Source organism: Glycine max, chromosome 11 (genome assembly GCF_000004515.6).
Source record: "Glycine max cultivar Williams 82 chromosome 11, Glycine_max_v4.0, whole genome shotgun sequence".
Taxonomy (NCBI): Eukaryota; Viridiplantae; Streptophyta; class Magnoliopsida; order Fabales; family Fabaceae; genus Glycine; species Glycine max.
Window position 1 is genome coordinate 15,338,814 of NC_038247.2, and position 26,681 is coordinate 15,365,494.

General features: G+C 33.3%; 2 protein-coding genes and 1 pseudogene across 2 annotated transcripts; all 3 read right to left on the minus strand.

Annotated features, from left to right (window-relative positions):
• Positions 1-4,750: 4,750 nt before the first annotated feature.
• Positions 4,751-12,407, minus strand: LOC102660442 (uncharacterized; annotated as a pseudogene).
• Positions 12,408-13,046: 639 nt separating this feature from the next.
• On the minus strand, positions 13,047-15,191 carry LOC100778648 (probable F-box protein At2g36090). The gene is made up of 2 exons (XM_003538055.5): positions 14,584-15,191; positions 13,047-13,929 (listed from the first exon to the last, which is right to left on the minus strand). Exons 1-2 carry the CDS (start codon positions 15,061-15,063, stop codon positions 13,384-13,386), a joined length of 1,026 nt encoding a protein of 341 aa, XP_003538103.1. The 5' UTR covers positions 15,064-15,191; the 3' UTR covers positions 13,047-13,383.
• Positions 15,192-26,318: 11,127 nt separating this feature from the next.
• Positions 26,319-26,681, minus strand: LOC100776538 (ethylene-responsive transcription factor 7-like). Its single transcript, XM_003539111.1, has one exon. It carries the CDS (start codon positions 26,679-26,681, stop codon positions 26,319-26,321), a length of 363 nt encoding a protein of 120 aa, XP_003539159.1.

Consider the following 26,681-nt stretch of genomic DNA (forward strand, 5'->3'; position numbering starts at 1 on the left):
AATTAGCATTTAGACATACCTGTACTGTGTATATGATGACCATTCCTGTTGATATCAATTGATTTCAAAGGAAACAAGAATTAAAAAATTGAATAATTTATAAAGAAAGAACTAAGACAAGAACTATAATTTCCATCCTTTCATGCTACCTTGAGCCATATTTTTTTGATAGCCACATCAAATAAATTGTAATCTTTTTAAATATCAAAGTCTTCTATTAACCAGTTATTGAAATAGTCAAAAATAGATTAATTTCACAATCAAAAAATGAATTTGACTGTTATAATAATGTCTACAAACTCACATTTTCTTCTTGCAGCGGTTAATAATTACTAACGGATCTAATAGGCCTTAATCATCTCTTTGTCCACATTATACATTACCATGAAATTGATTTCTAATTAATTTTAAATTGTCATATTAATTTCATTCATTGGGCAAAAAATTAATTTTAAATAAATTTGCACAAATTATTTTTATACACACGCAAAATAGTAGCAGTAAACAAATAGTTGCTATTTACCCCTACAAATTACAAATCCGTAACAACTTTATGGATTCGTAATACGTATTAGATTCACCAAAGGAAAATTTTCGAATTATCCAAAATGGCATGGTGTGGAAGTATATTGGTGGGTGCAAGAAGCAAAGGTGGCGTTTCATTTTATGTTTCGCATTTCCAAAGCTTGCTTTTCCTTCTTCACTGACTAGTGGAAACAACATCGATATTCTCCCAAAAATGAAGTTGGAGCCTAGCTTGGAAGATGAAGTTGGTCCATCTGACTCGCAATGACAGTGCCTTCCTACACCAATGCCGCTACCTACCACTCTCAATCAGACACCTACCAAGCGTCAAAGCACCGTGCCTGGTAAATTTTTTGTACCAATACATTGCATTTAGGGTTATCTATTGTCTCTCATGGAGTCAACATCATATTAGCCTTTCAATTCTCTGCATTTCCTTTGTTTTGTTAACAGAGTATAATATTTTTTGAATAATCATAAAACTGTGGAATAGAAAACATAGACCTGGGCATTAGTTTTAATTTATCAAACTGCATTACTAGTGGCCAACAACAGGTTATGTTTTGTGAATTGAATGAACTTAACTGTTATTACATTATATGTTAAGTTGTTGAAGAATCAACATATTTCATGAACTTTCTTAATAAGTGATAATTTTGGGGCAAACTGTCAAAAAAATTACAATATAGGTAGTCCTTACTTTTGTACATTTATATGAACACTATATTCATAGCTCTGGCTACTGTCAACACAGAATGATACATTGAAAAAAAATCATATGGATCATGTAATGTTACAACATTGGTTTGTTTCTGTACTTCTTTTAGTATCATTGGTATACCATGTAGTCTATTATGAAATAGTACTTTTGAAGTTGATATTTCAGCTTTGTTCTGTTGCCTTTTGAAATTGGCTTTCAAGCCATTTATGAGTGTTGCAGTTTTATCAATGTCATTACACTTATGTATTGGTTGGTTGTTCTGTTTCAATTCATAATATGCATAATCTGGATGTATATAATATGCAATTTATGAGTTGTAGTTTTATCAATTCATAATATGCAATTTATAAGTGTTGCAGTTTTATCAATTCATAATAGATGTGTGATGTACATCTTTATGCCAGGTATTGTAGGAAATGACTTTCATTGTGACACAAGATTAGTGTCAATTTTGTTATAGGATTGTATAATAGTTTGCTTAAATGGTTATTTATGTATGAACATTTAATGCTGCGAACTTTTTAACTCTATATGGAGTTAAAATTGATGAACGAAGAAGAGCAGACAAAGTGCTACGAAATGGCCAAGATCATGTCACAGATCACAAGAACATCAGAGGAGATTTTAAACACCGTTCATGCTAAGGAGCAGGTCAACCATTTATTATGATATTATTATCATTTTCATTTTAATTTAAGATATCATTTTTTCAATTATTTTGTACAACTAACCAACCAATTATTCTCATTCTAATGTTACACCTAATGTAAACTTATAGTGAAGTTAGTAGGTCGTTTGCCATGAGATGGAAGGACTAGCCTGAACATTACTGCATTTGGTTGACAAAAATGGGAATATGCATCTGTTGTGTACAATTAAGATTTGGACAGCCCAACCATTGTCTCAGGGTGGACAGCACTGAGGGATTTCTATCACCTGACCAGAGATCATTAACTGACGTTAATCTGTTTTGGTCAGAGTGTATTCTTGCTGGCCATATTCAAAACCAACAGCCATCCAAAATTGTTCCCAAATGGCACTCATTATACCATTAAGTGCCGAATTCGGTGACTTTCACGGTGCTTCTGAATCAATACAAAATTACTTGTAGTAGCTTGGTAAGTTACTTAGTAATTTACTTAATCATTCAGTTAACCTTTATCTGCCAAATTTTTAATTTATTTCATTTCTCACAAAAATTTATTGTTAACATCAGGATGTTCCAAGCGGTCTGTATTATTTCATGAAAGGCAAATGGTTCAATCATTTGAATTTGGAAGACATTGTGGAATGCCACATTGTTTACAATGACGGGAGAAAGATAACTAAAATTGGATTCGGATGGAAAGTTTTTTGTCAAACACAATCTTTCGAACCTGGCATACAAATTGTCTTTGAATTCCCCGATCCAACCATTAACTATGTTTTATTTTGGCCATATTTATAAATTAAGTACAATGTTATTTTGAGTTATGTAAATTTTTGTAAATCAACAATGTCCTTCTCTTAACATTATGACTTTTTTATTTCCATTTTCGTATATAATATCTATTTTCCTTTTGCTTCATCTTCAAATTAGTTTATACATAGTAATGATTCATTTTTAATGAATATTAATTTTTCCTCATTAACTTGCTTTCAAATTTTATAAATACCAATATTGTACACTATTGTAACTACATAATGGACACTTGTAATGTAATTTTTATTTTTCAGCTTACCTGTGCGGATGCACAATAAGAACTACACAATATCTTGATTTATAAAGAAAGTAAGAAAGACAAGTATTATAATTTCCATCCTTTCATGCTACCTTGACCCATATTGTTTTCTATAACCACTTCAAATAAATTATAATTTATCTTTGTAAATATCAGAGTCTTCTATTAACCCGTTATTGAAATAGTCAAAAATTGATTAATTACATATTCAAAAAATGAATTTGACTATTTTTTATTTGACAAATCTATGTCTAATGTCTACAAACCCACATTTTATTCCTGTAACTATCAATAGTTACTAACAGATCTAATAGACCTTAATTATCGCATTGTCCATAATATATGATACCATGACAATGCTTTTTAATTAATTCAAAACTTAATTTTAAAGTGTTATATTAATGTTAATCATTGACTGAAACTTATTTTTATATACTACAATAGCACAAATTGTTTTTATACACACTCAAATTAGTAGCAATAAACAAAAAATCATTATTGACCCACACGAATTACAAATCCGTAATGATTTTATGGATTCGTAGTACGTATCAGATTCATCGAAGGAAAATTTTTGAACTATCCAAAATAGTCTGGGTGTGCAAGTATATTGGTGATTTCTGGAAGCCAAAGTGGGGCTGCTAAAACTTTGTTCATTTTTAAAACTGCAAACACGGTTTCATTTGATCCTTTGCATTTCCAAACCTTGTTGTGCCTTCTTCACTGACCAGTGGAAAAAGCATCGATTTTCTGTCAAAAATGAAGAAAGAAACTCACTTCAAAGATGAAGTTGGTCCGTCTCACACGCAACGATAGTGTCCACCAATGTCGTTGCTTACCACTGTCAACCGGACACCTAACACGCGTCGAAGCACCGCGCTTGGTAAGATTGCTCATGGAGCCAACATAATCTTACCCTTACGATTCTTTGCATTTACTTTGTTTCATTAACAAAGTATATTAATTTTTGGATAATCATAACAGTATGGAACACAAATTAGAGACCTAATTATTTAGTTTTAATTAACCAATGTGCATTACAAGTGGAAAAAAAGAAAATGATAGTGTTAGGCATGTCATAGTACATGTAGTCTTGCGTGTTAAACCTCATTTCTCTATTGCATTTTGATTCTTCAAAATACATAAGTGTTAAGCCATTTTTATAATTTGGTATCAGAATTTATATTAAAATTGTTAGAAAATCATTTCTATTTTACCAATTTCATTCATATCAACAGTATAAATATAGCTCTGCGTCTTGTCAACACCAAATGATACATTAAAAAAATCATATACATCATGTAGTGTTACAACATTGGTTTGTTTATGTACTTCATTTAGTCTCATTTATATACATGTAGTCTATTATGAAAGAGTACTTCTCAATTTAATATGTCAGCTTTGTTTTGTTACCTCTTGAAATTGGTTTTCTGCAAATTATGTGTGCTACAATTTTATTAATGTGATTACACTTGTGTATTGATTAGCTCTTTTGTTTCAATTCTTAATATACATAATGGTGGGCACATTGCACATGGCAAATAGTTGTGTCATCTGGATTTTTATGTGAGGCTAAGAAGGAACTGCTCATTTATGTATAGCATTGTATAATAGTATTAGGTACAACATTAATGTTAATTTTGTCATAGCATTGTATAATAGTATTAGGTACATATTAATATGCTTAAATGGTTATTTTTGTATCAAGATTTAATGATGCCAAGTTTTTAACTCCATATGGAGTTCAAAATTGATGACCAATATAATTTCACTATAAGAATTATTATCCACTCCTTATTCTGTCCATCCTGCCAACATTCTTCCTTGCCTTTTCTAATTGATGGCCAATGCTTTTCAAGGATTTCTCATGACAATCCACACTTCTCCTAGACCTTTCCTTGTGATCAAAGGTCATTCCAGACTTCTCTAACATATTAGAATTATTAGACAAGTTTTTCAGCTTTTATGGCCTGTTTGTGTTCTTCCTTGTCTTTTCTCTATGATCAGTGCTTTTTATACTTACTTCGAAAATGTTTGTACTCTTTTAAGGCTGCACAAACTGGTATGTGCTCTACCGAAAGCTATATCGTTGCCATGGAGACTTCTCAACTATTGTTATGAACTTCTTGAGATGCCTGATGTACTCAAGAAAGAGCTCCAAACAGTGGTTACCTCCTTTGAGCCAGAGTGGTTCATACTTCTCTTCACACAATCCCCAGAGTTGCTTGCCATGGGAGCAATCTACAACTTCATCTGAAGTGCCATACACAATAACATAAGGAACTAAATGACATGCATTGGGTCATTGTTATGGTAAAAATTTAAAAGGATTTGTCATTATGTATTTATTTGGACTAATTTTGAACTTTAAATTCTCTAACCACCCTAATTACATCAACACATTCCAAAATCTTACACTAGAATTAGTGAATTGACCTTAGCAAATCCATTTAGTGTGGAGAGTCTGAAGGTATTTCATCTAACAAACTTATGAAATGTGTTAATAAAAGAAAGGTGAAGAGTCTCAAGGTATTTCATTCACACAAGGAATTATGAAATGGTATGAAATATGTCCAATATTCTAATCGTGAGAATTGAGAAATCATATATACAAGAAGGTATCCGGAAAGGATGACACTGCCTGTATGACAAGCATAGGCATAGTCTTACTAATGTATGATGGAGAACCCTTTTAAATCATCGAGAAGTAAATATGGATAGCAAGGTCCAAAGAAGAGTACAAAATCATGGCATTTTGACTGCAATCTTGGTTTTAACATTCAAAGTCATGTTTTTAAAAAAAAAAAACAAAATAGTGGCTCAATGCATGAGGCAACCACTACAAGTTTTTTAAGGCACAACCTATGATTTGCTAATTGTGACTTGTGATGTTGTATCAGCGAAAACAACCTAGGACCAGTAGGTTGCAAGGTAGTAGCCTTACATGATGTAGATTGGATTGTCAATTTATTTTCACTAAAAAGTAGTTTATTTATAGGTTCCAGACAATTTATTTATCAGGGGAGTAACCTGCTAAGATAAACACTCTTAGATAGTTCCATGTGATTGTCCTTGTCGCATAGCTTACCCTCTCCGATTAAACTCTTTGTTGGAATACATTTATCTATCTAGAGTAGTTTGGTGACATGTTGATCATGAAGTTCATGGCCTGAAGAGCCAATCATAGGAGAAGACTTACAAAATATCAATCATTCAATAATGAAGTGCATTACAACATTGGTTTGTTTATATACTTCATTCAGTATCATTTATATACATGTAGTCTATTATGAAAGAGTACTTCTTAATTTAATATGTCAGTTTTGTTTTGTTACCTCTTGAAATTGGCTTTTCTAAAAATTATGTGTGCTGCAATTTTATTAACGTGATTACACTTGTGTATTGATTAGTTCTTCTCTTTCAATTCTTAATATGCATAATGGCGGGCACATTGCACATGGCAAATAGATGTGTCATCTGGATTTTTACGTGAGGCTAAGAAGGTCATGGAAGCTTGCTTGTGGGGCTTCCATGGAGGCTGGATCTTTGAGCTTCAATGAGGTCCTTTAATGGTGATTTTCCACCATGGAGATGCAGCGGAAGACAAAGGAGAAGAGGTGAGAGGAGGCGCCATGCACTAGGGAATAAGCCATGGAAGAAGGAGCTTCACCACCAAGATGAGCCTTGGATAAGAAGCTTGGAGAGGATGCTTCAATGGAGGAAAAGAAAAAGGGAGAGAAAAAGAGAGGGGGGAGCACGAAATTGAAGAAAGAAAAAGGGAGAGAAGTTGAACTTTGAGTTGTGTCTCATGAGAGTAGCTTCTTTGAGAAAACTTCCTTGAGAAGCTAGAGCTTAGCTACACACACCCATCTAAAAACTAAGCTCACCTCCTTGAGAAGATTCCTTGAGAAGCTAGAGCTTAGCTACACGCACCCATCTAAAAACTAAGCTCACCTCCTTGACAAAATACATGAAAATACAAAAAAAAAGTCCCTACTACAAAGACTACTCAAAATGCCCTGAAATACAAGGCTAAAAACCTATACTACTAGAATGGTCAAAATACAAGGCCTAAAAGAAGGAAAAACCTATTCTAATATTTAAAAAGAAGAGTGGATCCAATCTTGACCCATGGGCTCAAAATTCTACCCTAAGGTTCATGAGAACCCTAGGGCATTCTTTAGTAGCTCTAGCCCAAGCCTCTTGGAGTCTTCTATCCAATACCCTTGGGGGTAGGATTGCATCATCCCCTCCACCTTGGAAAGGATATGACCTCAAATCCTGAGGTTCTTCATACTTTGGGCTCCTTCCCTTGACACCGGTAAAAAGAATAAAAACATATGTATTAGTGGTGTTGGGTATGTTAGAGTAAGGTAAGGTCTGAAAACTCCTTTCATGGACATCTTCCCATGAGGGAACATGGTTCCTCACCAACTCAATGAGTGGTGCTACAAGTATAGAAAAATATGGGACAAACCTTTTGTAAAAGTTTGTTAAGTCGTGGCAGCCCCAGATTTCCCTTATACTTGGTGGAGTAGGTCAATCAGGAATGATCTTTATTCTCTTAGGGTCCTTGGAAACCCCTTGATCACTATCTAAAAAATTAAGGAAAGTAATGTAATAAAGCATACCTTTTTCTGTATTTTTATGTTGATTATTCCTACAAAAAAATATGACAAACCTAAGGTGTCCCATATGAGCACCTAAGTTTGTATTGAAACCAAAAATAAGAACAAACCTACCTAATGAGTCCCTATGTACATGAATCATGAAGACGTTGGGTGCATGACTGATTTTACAAAAGAGGGTTGCAACACTCAACAAATTCATCATATCACTTATTGTAGGGATTTGGTGCCTAATAATACCTATTTTGGGCACCAACAAAGCACAAGGATTTAAGCTCTTACGAACCAAACCTTCATCCAACAACTCCTTTACTTGAGGAATAACCTCAAGCCCAAGAGGTGTGGCAGTGCTAACAAGTGTCTTTTTACAAAAGAGAAAATGTGGAGGTTGTCTAAGAGGGAAAATTTCTTTAATGTTTGTCTTTATTGTAAAATGAGTTTCCTTCTTAGCTAAACTCTTGGAGGAGACACTTACCTCCTTACACTTCTCTTTAACCACTAATGGTTGTCCTTCTTCTTGGGGGTAGATTTCTTCACTAGATTCTTCCCCTTTTGCTTCTTCACTTTCACTAGAGGAAGGTGAAGTAGTAGCCTCATCTTGGCTACTATAAATGTCTTGGCCCCTCATAATCATGGTTTTTGTGGTGGGGCATTGAGAAGTAATGTGTCCTCTTCCAAGACATTTAAAGCACTTTATAGAGCTAGTTTTCTCTTGCATACTAGCCTTAGGGGCTTGCTTTTCTATTGTCTTCCCTTTATCATCTTTGGGCTTAGAAGGTGTCACTCCTAAGATGCCTTGACCTTGGTCTTTCTTTGGATAAGAGTGAGAGCCATAAGATTTTGAAGTAGACTTCTTTTTAAGTTGTTGCTCTACCCTTATTTCCAAATCTAAGTTAGCCTCTACATTATCCTTCCCATGGAAGTATGAGAGGTTAATGTTAGCCTCTTGAGGCTTTCTTTCTTTTTCTCTTCTATGGGAGTGAGGTCTAAGATGTGACCTATGCCTTCCTTCGTAATAGTCACGAAGTTCTTCACTTAGGCTCTTGCAAGAGTTATGACTATATAGGAGACATGTTTTTCTCTTTTTATTTCTTTCATTATTTTCTTTCTTTCATCTTGACTTATTTCTTCCACTCTTTTTTTTCCTTTTTCTTTTCTCTCTTGTTTTTATTTCCATAACTTGAGGGAACTCAACTCATCTAAGATTCTAGATAAAGGGTCTTTATGACTAGTACCCTCACCATTAACACTAGATGAATGATGACTCATGTTGGTTCCTAAGTTGTGGTTCTTTCTTGTTGGAGGTTTGAAAACAAAAGGTAAAATAAACTATGGTTGAAACTAGCCAAAATAAACACTAAAAGAGGTGTGAAAGATAAGGTAAAAAAACTAATTGGTAAAAGGAAAGCTATCTAGGCGGTTTGACAATGGAAGGTAAAGGAAATAAGCTATGAAAGTAAGCAAGAAATGTAAACTAGGCGAATCCTAAGAGTGTTTGGATGACCACATTCAAGGTTCCCAACAAAACACTCACTATCCTAAGGAAAAAATGCCTAAAATTATTACACATAAATAGAAGTTTGGTAACCTATTGGAGGCTCCCAACACACTTCCAATGAAAGGCCTTTTTGTTACAAAACTTGAAAGAAATGAAGGTAAGTAAATTGTAAATTACAAAATTACAAAACGGTCCTCAATTTTGGTGGTTGTTCTCTCTTTGGTGATTCACTCAATTTGGAGTGCTTCTTAGTCCAATAGCTCTTAAGGTGGTTAGTCCCTTGCTTCTTGACTCAAATTCTTCAAGGGATGGCACCAATCCTCCTTCCAATTCCCTATATGGCAACCCACAAACAAGGAAACAAAGAGACAAGAAAAAACCAAAGACCAAAAAAATGAAATGAAAGCTAAACCAATGGAGTTTTAACAAGACAATTTTTCAAGGATTATTCAACAATTAAAGCAATGAAAAGGGCATAGAAGCAAGCTAGGACTCAAAGAGAAACTTAGAATGGCTCTAGAGTAGAATAAAAAACCAAAAAAAAAAGACTCAACAAACCTCTAGCTTTGGCACTTTTTTTCACAGTAATTTTCAATTGAAATTTTGGAACTAAGACTGGTATAACATAGGCACCAATTATAGAATAAATTTTGAGCCAAAACAGCAAGCACACTTCTCTTTCACTGTTTTTTTTCCTGCATACTGATTTTTCTGTCAACTTGTGTGATTTTTCTTATTTTTTCCTTTTATCCAAATCACTTTTTTCTTTTTTTCTAACTTTTTTCCAGATGTCTAGAAAATTCAGTAAAAAATTTCATCTCAAAATTCGAAGTAACCAATTCTCAATAATTTTTACAAGTTTGTATGTCCAAGCTGCCAGCACCAGCGATTTTTTTTTTAAGCATGGTATATTGATTGCCTTGGGCTTACTTTCAACCTTCCTATGTATTTTGAACTCACTAGGATTGTTTACCACAGTTTTAGGAGTTCAATATTCACTTAGGATCAACATTTCAGCCAGAAATTCAATCACCAAAACTCAAATTCATAATAGACACAATCACAAGGAAACCTAAAAGTTCAAGAAAAGGTTCACAATCAAAGACTCTAAGAATTTTGCGTGAACATGTTAAGGACTAATTAAAATGAAAGATTTGACTCAAATAAAATAATAGGCTAAAATAATTTCATACACTCATGAACAAATGAGTTAGACAAAGAAACAAGAAAATAAAACTCAGCACAACATAAGAAATCTTATGTGACAAGTTTCATGACTAGACATGACTTCTATGACAAAACTACGATAGGTGAACAAGTCACTCTAGATTTTTGAGGTTTTCTTCTACTTTAATATTTTTGTAAGAATTTCAAAGTTTAGGTTTCAGCCACAAAAAATAACATGACAAAACTCAAAGGAACCTAAACTCAACACAATTCATGGTTCAAGAACAAGAACAAGAAATTTGAATCATAGAAAATTAAATCTAGCTTTTATAGCAAGTTTAATCGGTGGAAACTCTAAAGAATCATGTTAACAACATTTAGCACAAGACATGTGAGGAGATACATGGAGAAAAATGAAGAAACAACAATGGAAGAGAAGGTAAAGCAAAAAATTAATGGAGGTTTAAAGAGTACCTACTTGAAGTTCTTGTGCTCTGATTACCACTTGATGGAAGCTTGCTTGTGGGGCTTCTATGGAGGCTGGATCTTTGAGCTTCAATGGGGTCCTTTAATGGTGATTTTCCACCATGGAGATGCAGCGGAAGACAAAGGAGAAGAGGTGAGAGGAGGCGCCATCCACTAGGGAATAAGCCATGGAAAAAGGAGCTTCACCACCAAGATGAGCCTTGGATAAGAAGCTTGGAGAGGATGCTTCAATGGAGGAAAAGAAAAAGGGAGAGAAAGAGAGGGGGGAGCACGAAATTGAAGAAAGAAAAAGGGAGAGAAGTTGAACTTTGAGTTGTGTCTCATGAGAGTAGCTTCTTTGAGAAAACTTCCTTGAGAAGCTAGAGCTTAGCTACACACACCCATCTAAAAACTAAGCTCACCTCCTTGAGAAGCTTCCTTGAGAAGCTAGAGCTTAGCTACACGCACCCATCTAAAAACTAAGCTCACCTCCTTGACAAAATACATGAAAATACAAAAAAAAAAAAAGTCTCTACTACAAAGACTACTCAAAATGCCCTGAAATACAAGGTTAAAAACCTATACTACTAGAATGGTCAAAATACAAGGCCTAAAAGAAGGAAAAACCTATTCTAATATTTACAAAGAATAGTGGATCCAAACTTGACCCATGGGCTCAAAAATCTACCCTAAGGTTCATGAGAACCCTAGGGCATTCTTTAGTAGCTCTAGCCCAAGCCTCTTGGAGTCTTCTATCCAATACCCTTGGGGGGTAGGATTGCATCAGAAGGAACTGCTCATTTATGTATAGCATTGCATAATAGTATTAGTACAACATTAATGTCAATTTTGTTATAGCATTGTATAATAGTATTAGATACATATTAATTTGCTTAAATGGTTATTTTTGTATCAAGATTTAATGATGCCAAGTTTTTAACTCCATATGGAGTTTAGAATTGATGAATGATATGCAGAGAAAGCACTATGAATTGGCAGAAATAATGATGCGAATCACAAGAATTGAAGAGCAGATGTTCAACACCGTTCTTGCAAAGGATTAGGTCAACCATTTATTATGCTATTACTGTCATTTCCAATTACCATGTCATTTTTTGAATCATTTTGATACACCTAACCAACCAATTAGTCTTATTCTAATGTTACACCTATTTCAAATGTAGATTTACGGTGAAGTCAGTAGGTCATTTGCTGTTAGATGGAAGGACTAGCTAGAACGTCACTGGCATTTGGTAGACAAACATGGCAATATGCATGATGTTGTCTACAACAAAGATTTGATCAGCCCAACCATTGTCCATGGATGGACAACACTAAGAACTTTCTATGGACTCGAGGGAAATCACCAAGTGACATTAACCCATTATGGTCAGGGTCTCTTCTTGCTGACCATATTCAAAACCAGCAATGATGCAAAAACTTTTTCAAAATGGTACTTATTATACCATCAAGTGTCGAATTCAATCACTTTCAAGGTATTTCTGGATGAATACAAGGTCATGTGCAGCAACTTGGTAAGTTACTTAGCTATATACTTAATTAATTCAAAAGCACCTTTATCTGTCAATTTTTTTATCCCATTTCTTACATTAAGTTATTGTCTATGTCAGGATGTTTTAAGTATTATGTATTACTTTATGAAAGATAAAAGGTTTACCCATTTAATTATAGAACGTTGTGCACAATGACTGGCGAAAGACAACCAAAATTGGATCCGATTGGAGAGCTTTTTTCGAAGCTCAAAGCTTCAAGCCTAGCATGGAAATAATCTTTGAATTTCCTTATCCAAATGTGAACTATGCTTTGATTTGACCATGTTTATAAATTTACTACAATGTCAAAGTCACAATTGTAAATTACACACTTATTTGATTGTTAAGCTTTTGCTAGAAACAATGTCTTCAACATTATGACTTTGTTATTTCCATTTTGGTATATAATATTTGTTTTCCTTTTGCCCCATCCTCAAATGGGTTTATATGTGCTGATGATTCATTTTTTAGCTTATATTAATTTTTACCTCATTCACTTACTTTTAAATTTAATAAATAATAATATTATACAATATTAATATTATAATTATAGTCCACACTTATATTATAATTTTTATTTTTCAGCTCACACATGCCAACACACTCGTACTAAACTAATTCAACAAGTAACACTTTTAGTACACAAAAGTTACACTAAAATTGAACCACGAATCTAGGTAGATTTGAAACATCCTTGAAGCAGACCACCAAGAAAACGAAAACTAATTGCATCACTTTCCACTTAAAAGGAAATAAATGAATGATAAATACAAGAATAACAAAGCTTTTATCATAAACCAATTTGGATCGGTGAATGTATAACATCATGATATATGAACCTAGAATCTGTATGTTCATGTAATGATGAACGATTTGTGTAATCTGAATTTTGTTTACAGTGCGAATAAAATGAATAAAAGTGAATCTATAATCTCATTTAGTACTAATGGATCTAAATGACTTTGAATTTATCAATGGGTTGAGTATAAAGAGATTAAATATAATAAATCATATTTAGTATCTAAATGTGTTTGGAATATGATTTTCTTTTAAGAAAAAGACATGTGAGAAAAAAAAATGAGGTTGAATTTGAAAAGTTGAAAGCTCAGAATCCAGCGAGGAAACAGAACAAGAGAAGAGCAACTAAAGCCAAGAACGTAGAAACAAGATCGCGTGCCTTCTCCCTCCTAAACTTCCTTTCTCTTCTCTCCTTCATCAAGCACGTGAATTTCATAAACCTATCTTTATCCCTCACGTGATCCACTCTCTTCCTCTCTCCGTTCTCCATGGCTCTCTGCAGAATCTCCACACTCTCCTTCCCACTCACTCGCCTCCCCTCCGTGTCCTCCATCACCAAATTCACCTCCCTCACGTGCAACTCCCCTCCAACTTTCCCGCAGCACGTGACCTTCACCAGGCACTGCACCCTCTCCGTCGCGCCCCCCCGCTCCCCCGCCATCTCCGCCGCGTATACCACCTCTACCTCCCGCGTCAGCCAGTGCCGCTGTGCCAACACCGCCCTCCGGCTCGATACGTTCGCCGCACGCTTCCGTGTGGGGTCCACAATAATCCAGCTCACGCTCAGATTCTCCTCCAAGTGCTTCAGCCATTCCTCGTCCTTCCTCGCAAACTTCACTGTCGTAGGAATTAACTACAAAGAAAAATTAAAAATTAACCACTAAAATTTATACATAATTCTTAAAAAAAAAATACTCCCTCCATTAAGAGAAAAAAAATTCAAAATAATTATTATTTTAATTTATTATTTTTTGTAATTACTTATATTTCCTATCATTTTGAGACAACAATTATTTTACTATGGAGCACTAAATTTTTTAAGACTCATACCCCAAAAATAATTTTCATCCCTAAATTTGGTTTGATAATATGTCCACAATCACGACATTTACCATGGAGTATGTTACAGAAAACATTAAATAAGAAATTCAATGATTCAGCAATAATACTCAATTGAATTATTTGTTCCTACTTGTTAATTGTTATCTATGGCTAGGGATACTTTCAGTCAGAAATATAATAAGTGACGCTATTTTTGTACCAAAAAAAAAATGTACGAATTGCATAGCAGAGAGATAATATTTAAGGCTGGGATTTTTTAATTCAATTAATACAAGTTAAAAATTGTACCGGAAATCACGATTCATTTCTTTTGACGAATAACTTTTTCGTGAAGTTTATGATTTCCCTTTATTATAATTTATAACTACCTTGGCATATTAATGATTAAAAAGCAATTTTGATAACTAAATTTAGTTGCGTAACATGTTTTATTAATTATAACTACCTCTTTGTGTTGAAGCGCGTCTATCCACAGCGGCGAGGCGAAGAACCAGTTCTTCTGCGTTTCCGTGCGTATCACGCGCGAGAACACGGGTTTTCCCTGGTAGTACATGTCCACGGCGGAGATGAGCTCCGGCGTCGGCGGAGGCGGGCGGTGGCGGCGGAAGGAGGAGTTGTGGAGGGAAGGGAAGGCGTCGGAGAAAATGGACCGGTAGCCGCCGGGGATGGCGGAGATGACGTGGCGAGCGATGGGGTTTTGGAGCGAGGGCCACGTGGCGGTGCTGATTTCGCGCCAGAGATCGTCTTGGGTGCAGAGGCGGTGCATGAGGGACGATACGGATGCGGCGGATGCCAGCGTGGCGCCGTCGAGGCGTGTGAGGATGTGCGCGTGGATGATGTCGGAGTGGAGCGTGGCGAGGCTCGACGTGCTTTCGGTTTTTTCCGGCGGTAGTGAAGTATTATCACTATTATCAGCCATCATCATAGTTAGTTGTGTTCCAATTTCCGTTTCTTAGTGGAGAATGGAGAAAGAAAGAACAGAGGCGGGTAATGGACTAATAAAGTATAACGTGTTTACTTTGCGAAGTGTAATATATTAATATTATGAAAGGAGAATAGAAGATGAGGGAGTGTGCTTTATTTAAATAGCCAAAAACAGAGTAGAAGAAAGACAAGTTGGAGTCTAGTCAAAGTTGGCTGTCAAGCTCTGGCTGCCTAAGCCAGCATTCAAACCTTTCCCTTTACATGTTTCATTATTTTAGTTGGGAAACATCTTAGGCATTTCATATGTCTTTATCTATACTAAGCTGTCTAATTCAATTTATTAAGTACGGTCTTTGACTGTTATTAAGCAGAATTTTTCAGTATTATAAATATACTATATTTAATTTTAATGGATAAAAAAATGTTTTTATCTATTATTTTTCCACACGGCCATTATCAAATTTATTAGAAACACTTTATTCCTTAGTTTTTATGATGATAAAAGATACTTGCTCCTTTTTAAAATAATAGACTTTTAATTTTTGCTTCAAAATAATAATTTTTTTTAGCTTTTTTAAGCTATTTTTTTTCAGCAATACCTTTGAAACCTGAACATAAATGAAAAAAATAACAATTAATACTTACATTGAAAAGAGACATATGCCATAAAAATATAAAATGATAGATAATGAAATACAATATTTCTCATTGGTGAATAGTTAGATAATTTATCAGCAGAACAGTTGAAAATTGAAGATATTTTTATCTAAACCTATATCAATCGAATGTTTCTTTGATTAGTACTAATTAATAAATACATCTAGTTGGAATAAATTTCCATGTAGTAAATTTAATAATTTTTATAATAAATATTTTATACTAAACTATATTAGTATAGTAGTTTAAATTTTATGTACTATATTAGTGTTAAAAAAACTTATCATATTAACCGATAAAAAATTATGATTAGTATAACCTTTAAGAAAATTAACTAAAAAATAATAAATTTATTATATATAATAATGTGTGATTGAATAATATTGTAAAGTTTTTTTACATTAGTAATTAATGCATATATCATTTACTCTTTATATATAATTATTTTTAAAATTATGTTTAGAGTGATTTCTAATAGACTGATAGTGTATTTTATAATAATAGAGCAAAAAATTTAAATTTTAACAATAAAAATATATTTTAATATTTGTATAAAAATAATTCTATTTATAATTAATTAGTATTTTAGCATGATCATTAAGTCATTATACATGATATTTTTTTCTCTTATTAAAATTAATAATTAAAAAATATAATAAATATTTTAGATCGGTCATACTAAAAATCAAAATTGAAAGTGTAGTTCTAAATTATTTTTTAGTATAACCGATCCAAAAAGTTTTGTAAAATTTTCAAAAAGTTGAAAAGGCATCAATATTTTATATGACTTGTTCATATAATCAATATAGTTTCTTTCTATATTAATTAAAAAAAATTGATCTATAAAGTTTAATCTAAAATTCAAAATTAAAATTTTATAAGACGTTCACATTTTGGGTCAACTACTATAGATGTTAATCTCAACATTACAAACTATCATTATTTTATATACTATATTAATTTCTAGAGAATTAATGTAGAATAGTTATTTGGAAAACGATTATCGCATCAGTGAATATAATTTAATTTGATTAATATATAAAGATGAATTGAAATTTAATTCAATTAATCTACAAAGATCATTTAGATTTTTTAGAAAATAAAAAATTAATTTAAAAATATAAATTTTAAAAAATATTTTAGAAGTTTAAATAGTTGATATTTTCAGAAAAGTAAAAATATCTTTACACTACTATTTAATCATAAACTATCAGGTATGATTAATTTATTAACTTTATAATAATTACTAGTTAAAAGTTAAACATGATTTTTAATTGGTTGATCTTTACACTAACAACGTATACCCATTAATCACAAAAAAAACTGTATATCAACTTCTCTTTACAGTAAATGTTTTTAGGTAATATTTTTGTATTACAACTTCTCTTTGTAACGTTGTATTTGTCGTCACTCGTAAGCCAAAATGCGCAAAGTATCACAATTGAATATTGTTTAGTGATTTTTTCTTAACAAGGTATTGTTTAGTGAATTAGTGCACGTTGCATGCGGTAACAACTACTAACAACATTTCTAATTGAGATAAGATTTTTGTATTATTCATATATGAGATAAGATTGAACGTTTCTAATTGAGACGAGATAAGGTTTTTTTATTTATTTATTTATAAATGAGATAAGATTTATTTCATAGGCATGGTTAACATATATTTCTAACCTTGTAAAAAATATTTTTTTTTTAATCAGCGCATTTTTTTCATTCATAAAAAAAAGAAAGGGTGAATGGCGTGTTAAATTCGTACACTAGATATAACATTGGATAAAAAGTTTAAAGACGATATAGAGGTGTTTGGGGAAGGTGGGGCCCCAACTTAGGTTTGATAAACTCCTTCAACCTATAAGGGGCATGGTGAGTAGAGAAAAGCCTACGGAGGATGAGTTGCATAGTGATGTCCTCGATGAAGTGCCAAAGGATATGCCTCCTATTTTGGAAAGGAATTCCGATGGGCCAATTATTCCTTAATTTGGTGTTGAGCTTCTTAGGTGGGCCTCCCTGTGGCTCAATACTCTTGTGTTGGAGAAGGTTAGTTTTCGACCTTTGGAAGCGAAGCTACAACGCACCTGGGCAAGGAAGGGAATGATCCAGATAATAGATCTCCATGATAGGGTATTATCAAGTGGTCTTTAGTGATCATGAGGATTATAATTTCACTTTGTTTGAGGGGCCTTGATTGGTTGTTGATCATTATCTATTAATTGTTCAACGTTGGCGTCTGTTTTTTCTTATGCATGCAAAAACTACCAAGAACGTAGTTGTTTAGATTAGGGTTCAAAGATTACAAATTGAACTCTACAATGATATTTTCCTCGATCCAGCGAATTGGATCGAGTTTGGGGAAGTTTCTAAAGGTAGATTAACTTACTTCTATACATTCTAGAGGAAAGTTCGCTAGAATTTGTGTGGAATTGGATCTAGAAAAGCCTTCGGAGTCTCATATTTATGAGAGAGATTATAAACTTAATTTAGAAGATGAGGGTCTTGATTCAATTTGCTTCCACTGTGGAAGATTTGGCCACTAAAAAGATAATTGCACTGAGATAGTGAGCACTACGGTGGTTCCAGCGTAGGAGAAGCAACAACGTACAGGTGATGGTCGTGATTCCTTCTCAGGAAGTCCAAGATGATGAAAGGGCTGACGTCAGCAATCCAAACAAGGAGAATCGCTTTGGAGTATGGATGATTGCGTAGTGGAATCCTAGGAGGAGAAAGGTAGTCAATGCCAAAAACAAGGAGAATACTACCGTTTTTAACCAATAAGAAATTTATGTCTCGTGACTCCCAACTAAAAGGATTGGGGCATGCAATCCAAACATGCTTCCCAAGTGTTGGCCCATAATCAAAAGGTGCGTGTGCGAAATGCTCATGGTGGCAAGAACTCACAAAGAGGTAAGGGAGGTGAGTTGCGTATAGGGGGAAATCAAACTTCAAGAAGCAATCTCAACCAATGATTAAGCATAAGGGTCAGGTGGGAAAGGAGTTGTTGAATCGTCTTGCACCTAACAGTACTCACTCGAAAAGGAAAGAGAAACAATTCTATGATGAAAGTTTGAACTTGTTAAAATTCCATGGGAAAGGCAAGGTGAATGGGTAGCCATCAGTGACTTCAACAATACGTTATCCTCTAGCGAAAGAACTAGAGGCTCTTCGAATAGTCACATAGATTCTAGTACCTTTTGGAATTTCTTGGACGAAGGCAACTTGATGGATATGGGCTTCCAAGGTAAAGCTATGACTTGGAAGAATGGTCGAATCAGGGTGAGGTTGGATCAATGTTTAATTAACCTCGAATGGAGATTTAGATTTTCAAATGCTATTATTGTCCACCTTGGTCCTTGGATGGATGAAGTCCGATCATTAGCCGTTATTGTTGCGAATGAAGGGGTCTACCAGAAAGAACAATCATCGACGTCCCTTTAGATTTGAAGCTGCATGGGAAACTCACCAAAATTTCTATTCCTTTGTGGCTTCAAATTGGGAGCAGAGTGCAAGTTCGTCGTCTTGCAATATTGATGGTTTCACTCAAAAGCTCAAGCGCTGGAATAGAGATACTTTTGGGTGCATTTGGAAGAAAAAAGTTTCTCTCAAGATCAAGATTGATTGGCTGGATGGTAAAATAGGTGTTTCATTTAACCCAAGGGTAGATACATAATATAAAAGTACTTAGAAGGAGTATCAACAAGTTCTTGCAGAAGAAGAAATACATTGGTATCAAAAGTCAAGGGTCAAGTGGTTATTCGTGGAAGATCGCAACACGAAATACTTCCATGGAGTGATGATTATTAGGCGCAAAAGAAATAAGTATCATATGCTAAAGGATGCCAATGATAACTGGATTTCTGATCATACACAGCTTGACGTAATGATTACATGTTTTTATAAAGCTTTGTATTTTGATGATGACTTGTATATTCCATTTGTGGTGGCTGGTGCTTTTCCGCAACGGGAGGTGAAGGATCTCCAGAGAATGATGGCCTCTCCTGAATAAAATTTTCAAACTATTAAATTAATGGGTAGTTTGAAATCTCCAGGGCCAGACGGGTATCAAGCTATTTTCTTCCAAAAGAATTGGAGGGTGATTGGCAATGATGTGTGTGAGTTAATTCAGGATATTTTTCAGTGTCCAGAGAATGTGAAGGAGATAAACTAGACTTTTATTACTCTCATTCCAAAGAAGGATGAGGTCTGTTTCATCAAAGACTTTAGACCTATCAGTCTCTGCAATGTGGTATATAAAGTGATTACTAAGATTCTCACTCAAATGATCAGGTTTTTATGAGTCACTTAGTGGGTCCTTTTCAGTCCAGCTTTGTGCTTAATTGTCAAAGCGGGGATAATATCATCATGGCTCAAGAGATCTTTCACTCCATGAGAAAGAAAGGGGAGAAGAAGGGGCAAAGGCTGGATGGCTATGACTATTTAGAAAAATCTTGTGTTTATTTCTCTAATAATATTGGCCAAGACCAGCGAAAGCATCTGAGTGAGGAGTTGGGAATTCAGTTCACAAAGGATTTGGGAAAATATTTAGGCGTCCCCATTTTTCACAAAAGAACTTCCATAAATACCTTTCAATTTATCTTGGATAAAGTTCATCAGCGTTTCTCAGCTTGGAAAGCTAGGACCTTGTCTTTCTAAGGTAGGATTACTCTAGCTAAGCCTGTTCTCCAAGCTCTTCCTACCTATGTTATGCAGTCCACTTTGTTGCCTAAGTCTATTTATGATGATGTGGACAAGGCTTGTAGAAATTTCGTGCGGGGTCATGATTCAGATACACGGAAAAATGCATCTGGTTGATTGGGACACTATCTGTTTGCCTAAGGTTAAATGAGGTTTGGGCTTGAGGAAAATGCGTGACTTAAATAAAGCTTTTATGCTATGTGCCAGTTGGAGATTCTGTGACCAAAATCTGCCAATTTGGTTTATACGAAGTATGGGTGTAGGGATGTTGTAATTCTTGTTATTGATAAAAAGAAGTTTGGGACGGGGTTTATGTTCTACTTGAGATCTTTTCTGCCAAAGCGCAATTTGGAGAATATGGGATGGAATTCGTATAAGATTTTGGCATGACAGATGAGTTCTTGGGAGTGATTCTTATATTAATATTGGGGTGAATGCTCTAGTTACAAATTCAAATATGACTGTGGCAAATTATGTGGATATGCATAGGTGTTGGGATCATCAAAAGTTCCAGGAATAACTCCCTAGCCATATCACAAACCAAATTAGGGGGATAATCTCTCCTCTTTTTAGAAAGCCAACCTGATATCCTTGCTTGGAAGGATACACCTCATTTGTTTTTCTATCAAATAACTTATAATATGATCGCCCTTAAAAAAAAATAGTTACTTTGTTCATAAAGGTATAATTTACTTAATGCATTTCTGAAAAATAAAAATATAAAATTTAATTTCCAAAAATATAAAAATTACGATAAATATATAAAATACTATATATGGTATAAAGAGACAAATTTATCACATTGTCAACGTAGTCGTCTTTAATTGCCAGCATAAAGGTATATTTGTCATATAATATTTTTTTTACTTTTCGTCTTCTACTTCAGTGACAAATACATTCTTGAAATATGAAAATACGAAATTTAGTCTCGAAAAGTATAAAAAATGCGACAAACATGTCAGGATGTTAATAATAGATCGTAACTAATTATTATCATTTTAAAAAATTTATAATGATTGCAACAAAATATTATCAATGGAAGTGAATTTTTATTACAGTGGCGAATTCGATCTTCTTACTTTTCTTCAACTACAAAAAAAAAATCAATCTTTCGATTGTTAACTTTTGAATAAATACTATCAACACAGAAAAAAGAAGGAAAACTTTTACTGTAAAACGATAAGAAAATCATTGTTTTTGTTTAATCAAACACTATTTATTTAATTGTTTTTTTAATAAATTTTTCATAATAAAATATGAATGTCTATTAGTATATGCAATGACATCAAATTATAAATTATAATAAAAATTTGTTGATTTTTAAATTAATTTTTTTATATCATACACAATTATTTTTTATTGACTAATCATTTAAAAAATCATAACCTTAAAAAAATCATTCCAAGGAGATGAACATTTTTTACAAATTAAAAATGTCATTGTAATTGTAATTTTTCCTAAAAATTATTCATGGATTTAATTTAACTATAATGCTTTACAATAAACATTTTTTTTACTTAAACCTTTCATCAAGCATGGGAATATAAAAAAGTTATTTACAAGTTTATAAAACTAGTATTCTTTTTTCTTTTAGACTCAATTTAATTTACGAATTTGTTAAAAAAAACTTGTCGCAATCAGTATAAATTTTTTCAAATTCTAATAATTAGTCACAATTTATTATTAACGTCCAGATATATTTTTCACACTTTTTACAGCTTCAAGGACTAAATTTTGTATTTTCATCTTCCAGGGACACATTTGTCAGCGGAGTGAGAAGAAGACGAAAAAAAGAAAAGTAAAAAAATATTATATGACAAATATGCCTCTAGGCTGACAATTTGATAGGGTCACGTTGACAATTATTTTAATGACAAATTTATCCATATGTGTCAAATAAGCTATTTTATTAACATTGACGAATGGAAGTTAACTGTCAGATATATTTATCGTATTTTTTTTACTCTTTTATAATCTTTTAGGGACATATTTATCAGCAAATTACACATTCAGGAACAAAAGTGACTATTTACTCAAACTTATAATATGATAGAATATGGGATGGATACTTAGAGCAAACCAGTGTTTAAGTTTATTTAACATTGATTTGGGTCAGAAAATGATTACCTGAATTATTTTAGGTAATTAATTAGAATGTTACAAATAGTTAACTTTCCAACATTCATCATAATTTACTAAAAAAAATTCATCATAATTTCTTAAAAGAAAATACATTTGTTAGCATTTATTATAAAACAAAAATAATAATATTAATTTATGATACAAGAGGGAAAACATTAATTTACTAATTTTGTTTGCATTTGAGTGAGAAAATTAAAATGACTACTATTACTTTAAACCTATTACTTTCTATCTATTACTTTTGAAATAACTATAATCGAGATTAGTTTTATTGGGTAAGTATACATGTTTTTACACACTATAAACCAGTTAAGAATTATTTTATATATAATTTTTAAAATAATTATTATAAAAATCAATAATTTTACGTACAATATAGTTTATAATTAAATAATACTTTACATTTTGTTATATTAGTATAATTAAATTTTTTAAATAATTATTAAGAAATAACAATTATAACCCATATGATAAGTAATAATTATACTCTTGGTGCTTGGGTGTTCTTTGCCCAGTCCGTTCTAAAAAAAATGAAAAATTACACGATAGTATAATTTTTTTATATATTATTATTGGTAGATTTTTTTTAATAAAATTCATATATATTAAGATCTATGGAGCCAGAGAAAGAGGCTGTACTATTAACTTCAAATTGTTTGCCGACGAGTGTAAGTCACTCAGATGCTTGAGCTTAGTGCATGATTTAGGAGGTAAAGAATAAGTTTTGAATTTTTAGTTAAGTTTGTTTCGTTAAATTACTCATTTAATCCTTATAATTTATATTTTAATTCTTTTTTAGTCCTTATAATTTTAAAAGTAATTTTTTTAATCCTTATAATTTTTATTTTAATTTTCTTTTAATTCATATAATTTGAAAATAATATTTTTAGTCCCTATATTTTATATTTTAATTTTATTTTAGTCTTTATCATCAAAATGTGAGTAATATTATCAATTACAATTAATTACAAAAATATTAACAAGTAATTCGTAATTAATTTATCGTAAGATAATTTATAATAAAAAAATAATTAATAATTTATAATTAATTTATAGCTAATTATTTTTATATATTTTTTTATAGTAAGAACTAAAATATAATTAAAATATAAAATATAGAAATTAAAAAAATCAGTTTGAAACTATAAAGACTAAAAAAATAAAAATCATAAGTTTTTGACACATATTTTTTCATAAAAAACAATATATGAGAATTTTATTTTCTCAAATTTTATTTCTTTTATTATAATAAAAAGATTATGTTATTTTTATTAATATAATAAATAGATAAAATAACTGATAAAAATATTAAATAACTCTTCCATCCTTAGAAAGTTTTCCATGACAGAGCAAACAATTTTATTCGTTCCTGGAAGAAATGATTTGCGTGAATCGTGATTTGGGGCATAAAAAGCTTCTCCCCAGTCCGAACGCTCCATTATTAAACTACGGATAAAAAAAAACTTGAAATTGTTAGAAGTAATTTAATTAGCTTCGTTTGGTTTGAGAGTGTGGAAGGAGGGTGTGTGTGTGTGTTGTGGTGGGTAGGGTTTGGGTGCAAGATGAGCAGGAGTTTGGGAATAGCGGTGAACTTACTCCACGAGGCATCGGGTCACGTGGTGACGGTTGAGCTCAAAAGTCTACTGAGGAAGCATGATTGAGTGCGAGGACAACTGGAACTGTCAACTCGAAAGCATTACTTACACTGCCAAGGTTCCATTTTTCTTTTTTAGATTTTACTTTTTGAATATTCGCGTTCTAGAAATTCGTTTCCTTGTCAATGGAAAAGAAACATTATTTGTAGACACCAAATCCTAGATAATAGGTGTTGATGGAGTGAGTGTATGATATAGAACGGTGTCGACACTGTTTCTAGGTTCTAATTATGGAGAAAGTTTGTATTTTTAAATTTAATAACACTCTGATATTCCTCTCTACCAACATCTCTTCACTTGTGTGCTATCTGTATTTCAATTTGTAATGTTGCCCATCACACATCACCTTAATATCTCCAATTTCAAACATATTTGTTAAAATGCACAGTATAATTCATTTTGTTGCTGATATTTGTCAAATTCTGTTGCTGATATTTTTCAAATCCTCTGCAGGATGCCAGGATGGAAAAACATCCTAACTTGAGCATGTAGTTATTCGAGGCAGCAAAGTCAGGTATGAATCATATGTTACTCAGCAACTTCATACTTTTATATTCCAAATAAAGTTGTAGAATATAGTTATTAGAATCTTATTATTTAGAATGTAATTATCGAATTCTACAATTGAAATTTTTTTCCAGAATATACCAAAAAAAAAATTACCAAAATATACAACCCCTTCCATTATTGATCTCAATATACAATTTTACTGTATAAATTTGGGTGAGATTTAAATTTACACTTTGATTTTTAAAAAAAAATTCAATTTTGTGTTAAACCCGAATTCTCAACATGATTTTTATTTTATTTTTTTAGAAATATATATAAATAAAGGAAAATGATAAAATTGGAGAAAATTATTATATAATTTATTAGTTACAATGTATGTATTTTTTAGCTAAATTTATGTGTCGTTGATGGTTTTGTTTTGTTATAAACGTTAATTAACAAATGAGAAAATTAGTTAATAATATTAAAACAAATTAAGAAATAGTGAATAAATAATTAATGCATCTTTCTTATATAATAGACATAAAATTAAAAAGTGCAGTAACTGAGATGATAGACGAGAATAACGATGTAATGTTACCTCTAGGTTGAGATTTCGGATCTGAACAACAATGTGTCCAAACCAATCCATGAATTTTCGAAGAGATTCATCATCTGCTTGTCACAGGCTAGCCAGTACGGCAAATGTCATACGATGTGACCGGCTGGTCGCATATTACGCACTGAAGCATTCGACAAGAGTATCAAAAATGTCGATGGACCTTGGAGAAAGTCCACCATACCAGGTCAATGTCGCCCCTTTGAGGGATGTGGAGAAGACACAACACAAGATTGCATTGTCATTGGTGTACAGATTTTCCTGGGTGAGGAAAGAATCCAAATGTTCATCTGGATCGATGGTCTCATCATACTACTCTAGGTTGAGTGGTTTCCAACCTAGGGGTATGTTAGCTTCCATGATGCGATCAATAAAAGGGTGGCAATGAGCAGTCATCCTACTACAGGATGGTGGGTGTGAGAGAGACTTGGGTCATCTTGAGTGTTGACTGTGTGTCGAGGGGTGTGATTCCTCTTGAGTGCGCTCAGGCAATGTATGAGCAGAGTGTTCATCGACCTAGGGGCATTTGAAATGAGCCTTCAACTGATCGTGGTCAACCTTTAGCTTTCTTAGCTCCTCCTCAGGGCGTCACTCCGTCTCCGCAATGCGGTTTTGGAGTTGTTGGAGAGTATCAGTATTTGGCATCGCTACTGCAAGAGGATTGGAGCCTTCAAAAGGGGTCTCGTGTCTGAGGCCAGACCGAGTGCTAACCATGAGTGTGAAAGAGAGAGAGAAAGAGAAAGAAAGAAAGATCACGGGGTATGTTTTACCGCGATCCCATGGTAGACGCCAAATGTACTTACCAAAATTCGGAGCTGACACACATCATGGCAGACATGGCTAAGGTGGACTCCTGGACTTTGCACGCTGGGCTAAGAGTGACATTTGTTAGGAGGATAAAAAAGGGGAACCTGCAAAACAAAGAACTCTGACGCTTCGACACGACAAGGTGTGGTCTTGGATTGGATTGGAGCTCAGAGATACATGTCAGTGTGTGTGATATTAATGGGGTTTTTCACAAGTGGTGTGTTGGGTGTTATGGAGAATGGAGATGGAAAAGGAATAATAAGATGATGAGGATGAGAAATGGAGAGAGAAAAAGAGAATTGAAGGCGGTACCACCTTCTCTTCTTCTTCTTCTACTCGGAGAGTTTGAGCGGCAATGTCGTAGGCACGAGCAGCATCCTCAGCAGAATCGAAGGTTCCCAACCAAACCCTGGCTTTCTTCAACAGGTCTCTAATCTCTACCGTGAATCTCCCCCACAGTCTCTTCCTCATGCCCCAGTACCGAGGCTCCTTTAAAATGGATCCGTTCACATCCACCGTCGCCGTCGCCGAGGCTCCTCCACCCCTGCCCTTCCGCAT

Excerpts from the sequence above, each read along its gene's own strand:
- LOC100776538 (XM_003539111.1), bottom strand. The coding sequence starts at position 26,681 with ATGCGGAAGGGCAGGGGTGGAGGAGCCTCGGCGACGGCGACGGTGGAT.
- LOC100778648 (XM_003538055.5), bottom strand. The coding sequence starts at position 15,063 with ATGATGATGGCTGATAATAGTGATAATACTTCACTACCGCCGGAAAAA. Across the intron at positions 13,930-14,583 it reads ACGCGCTTCAACACAAAGAG|TTAATTCCTACGACAGTGAA; the intron begins GTAGTTATAATT and ends TTTTCTTTGTAG.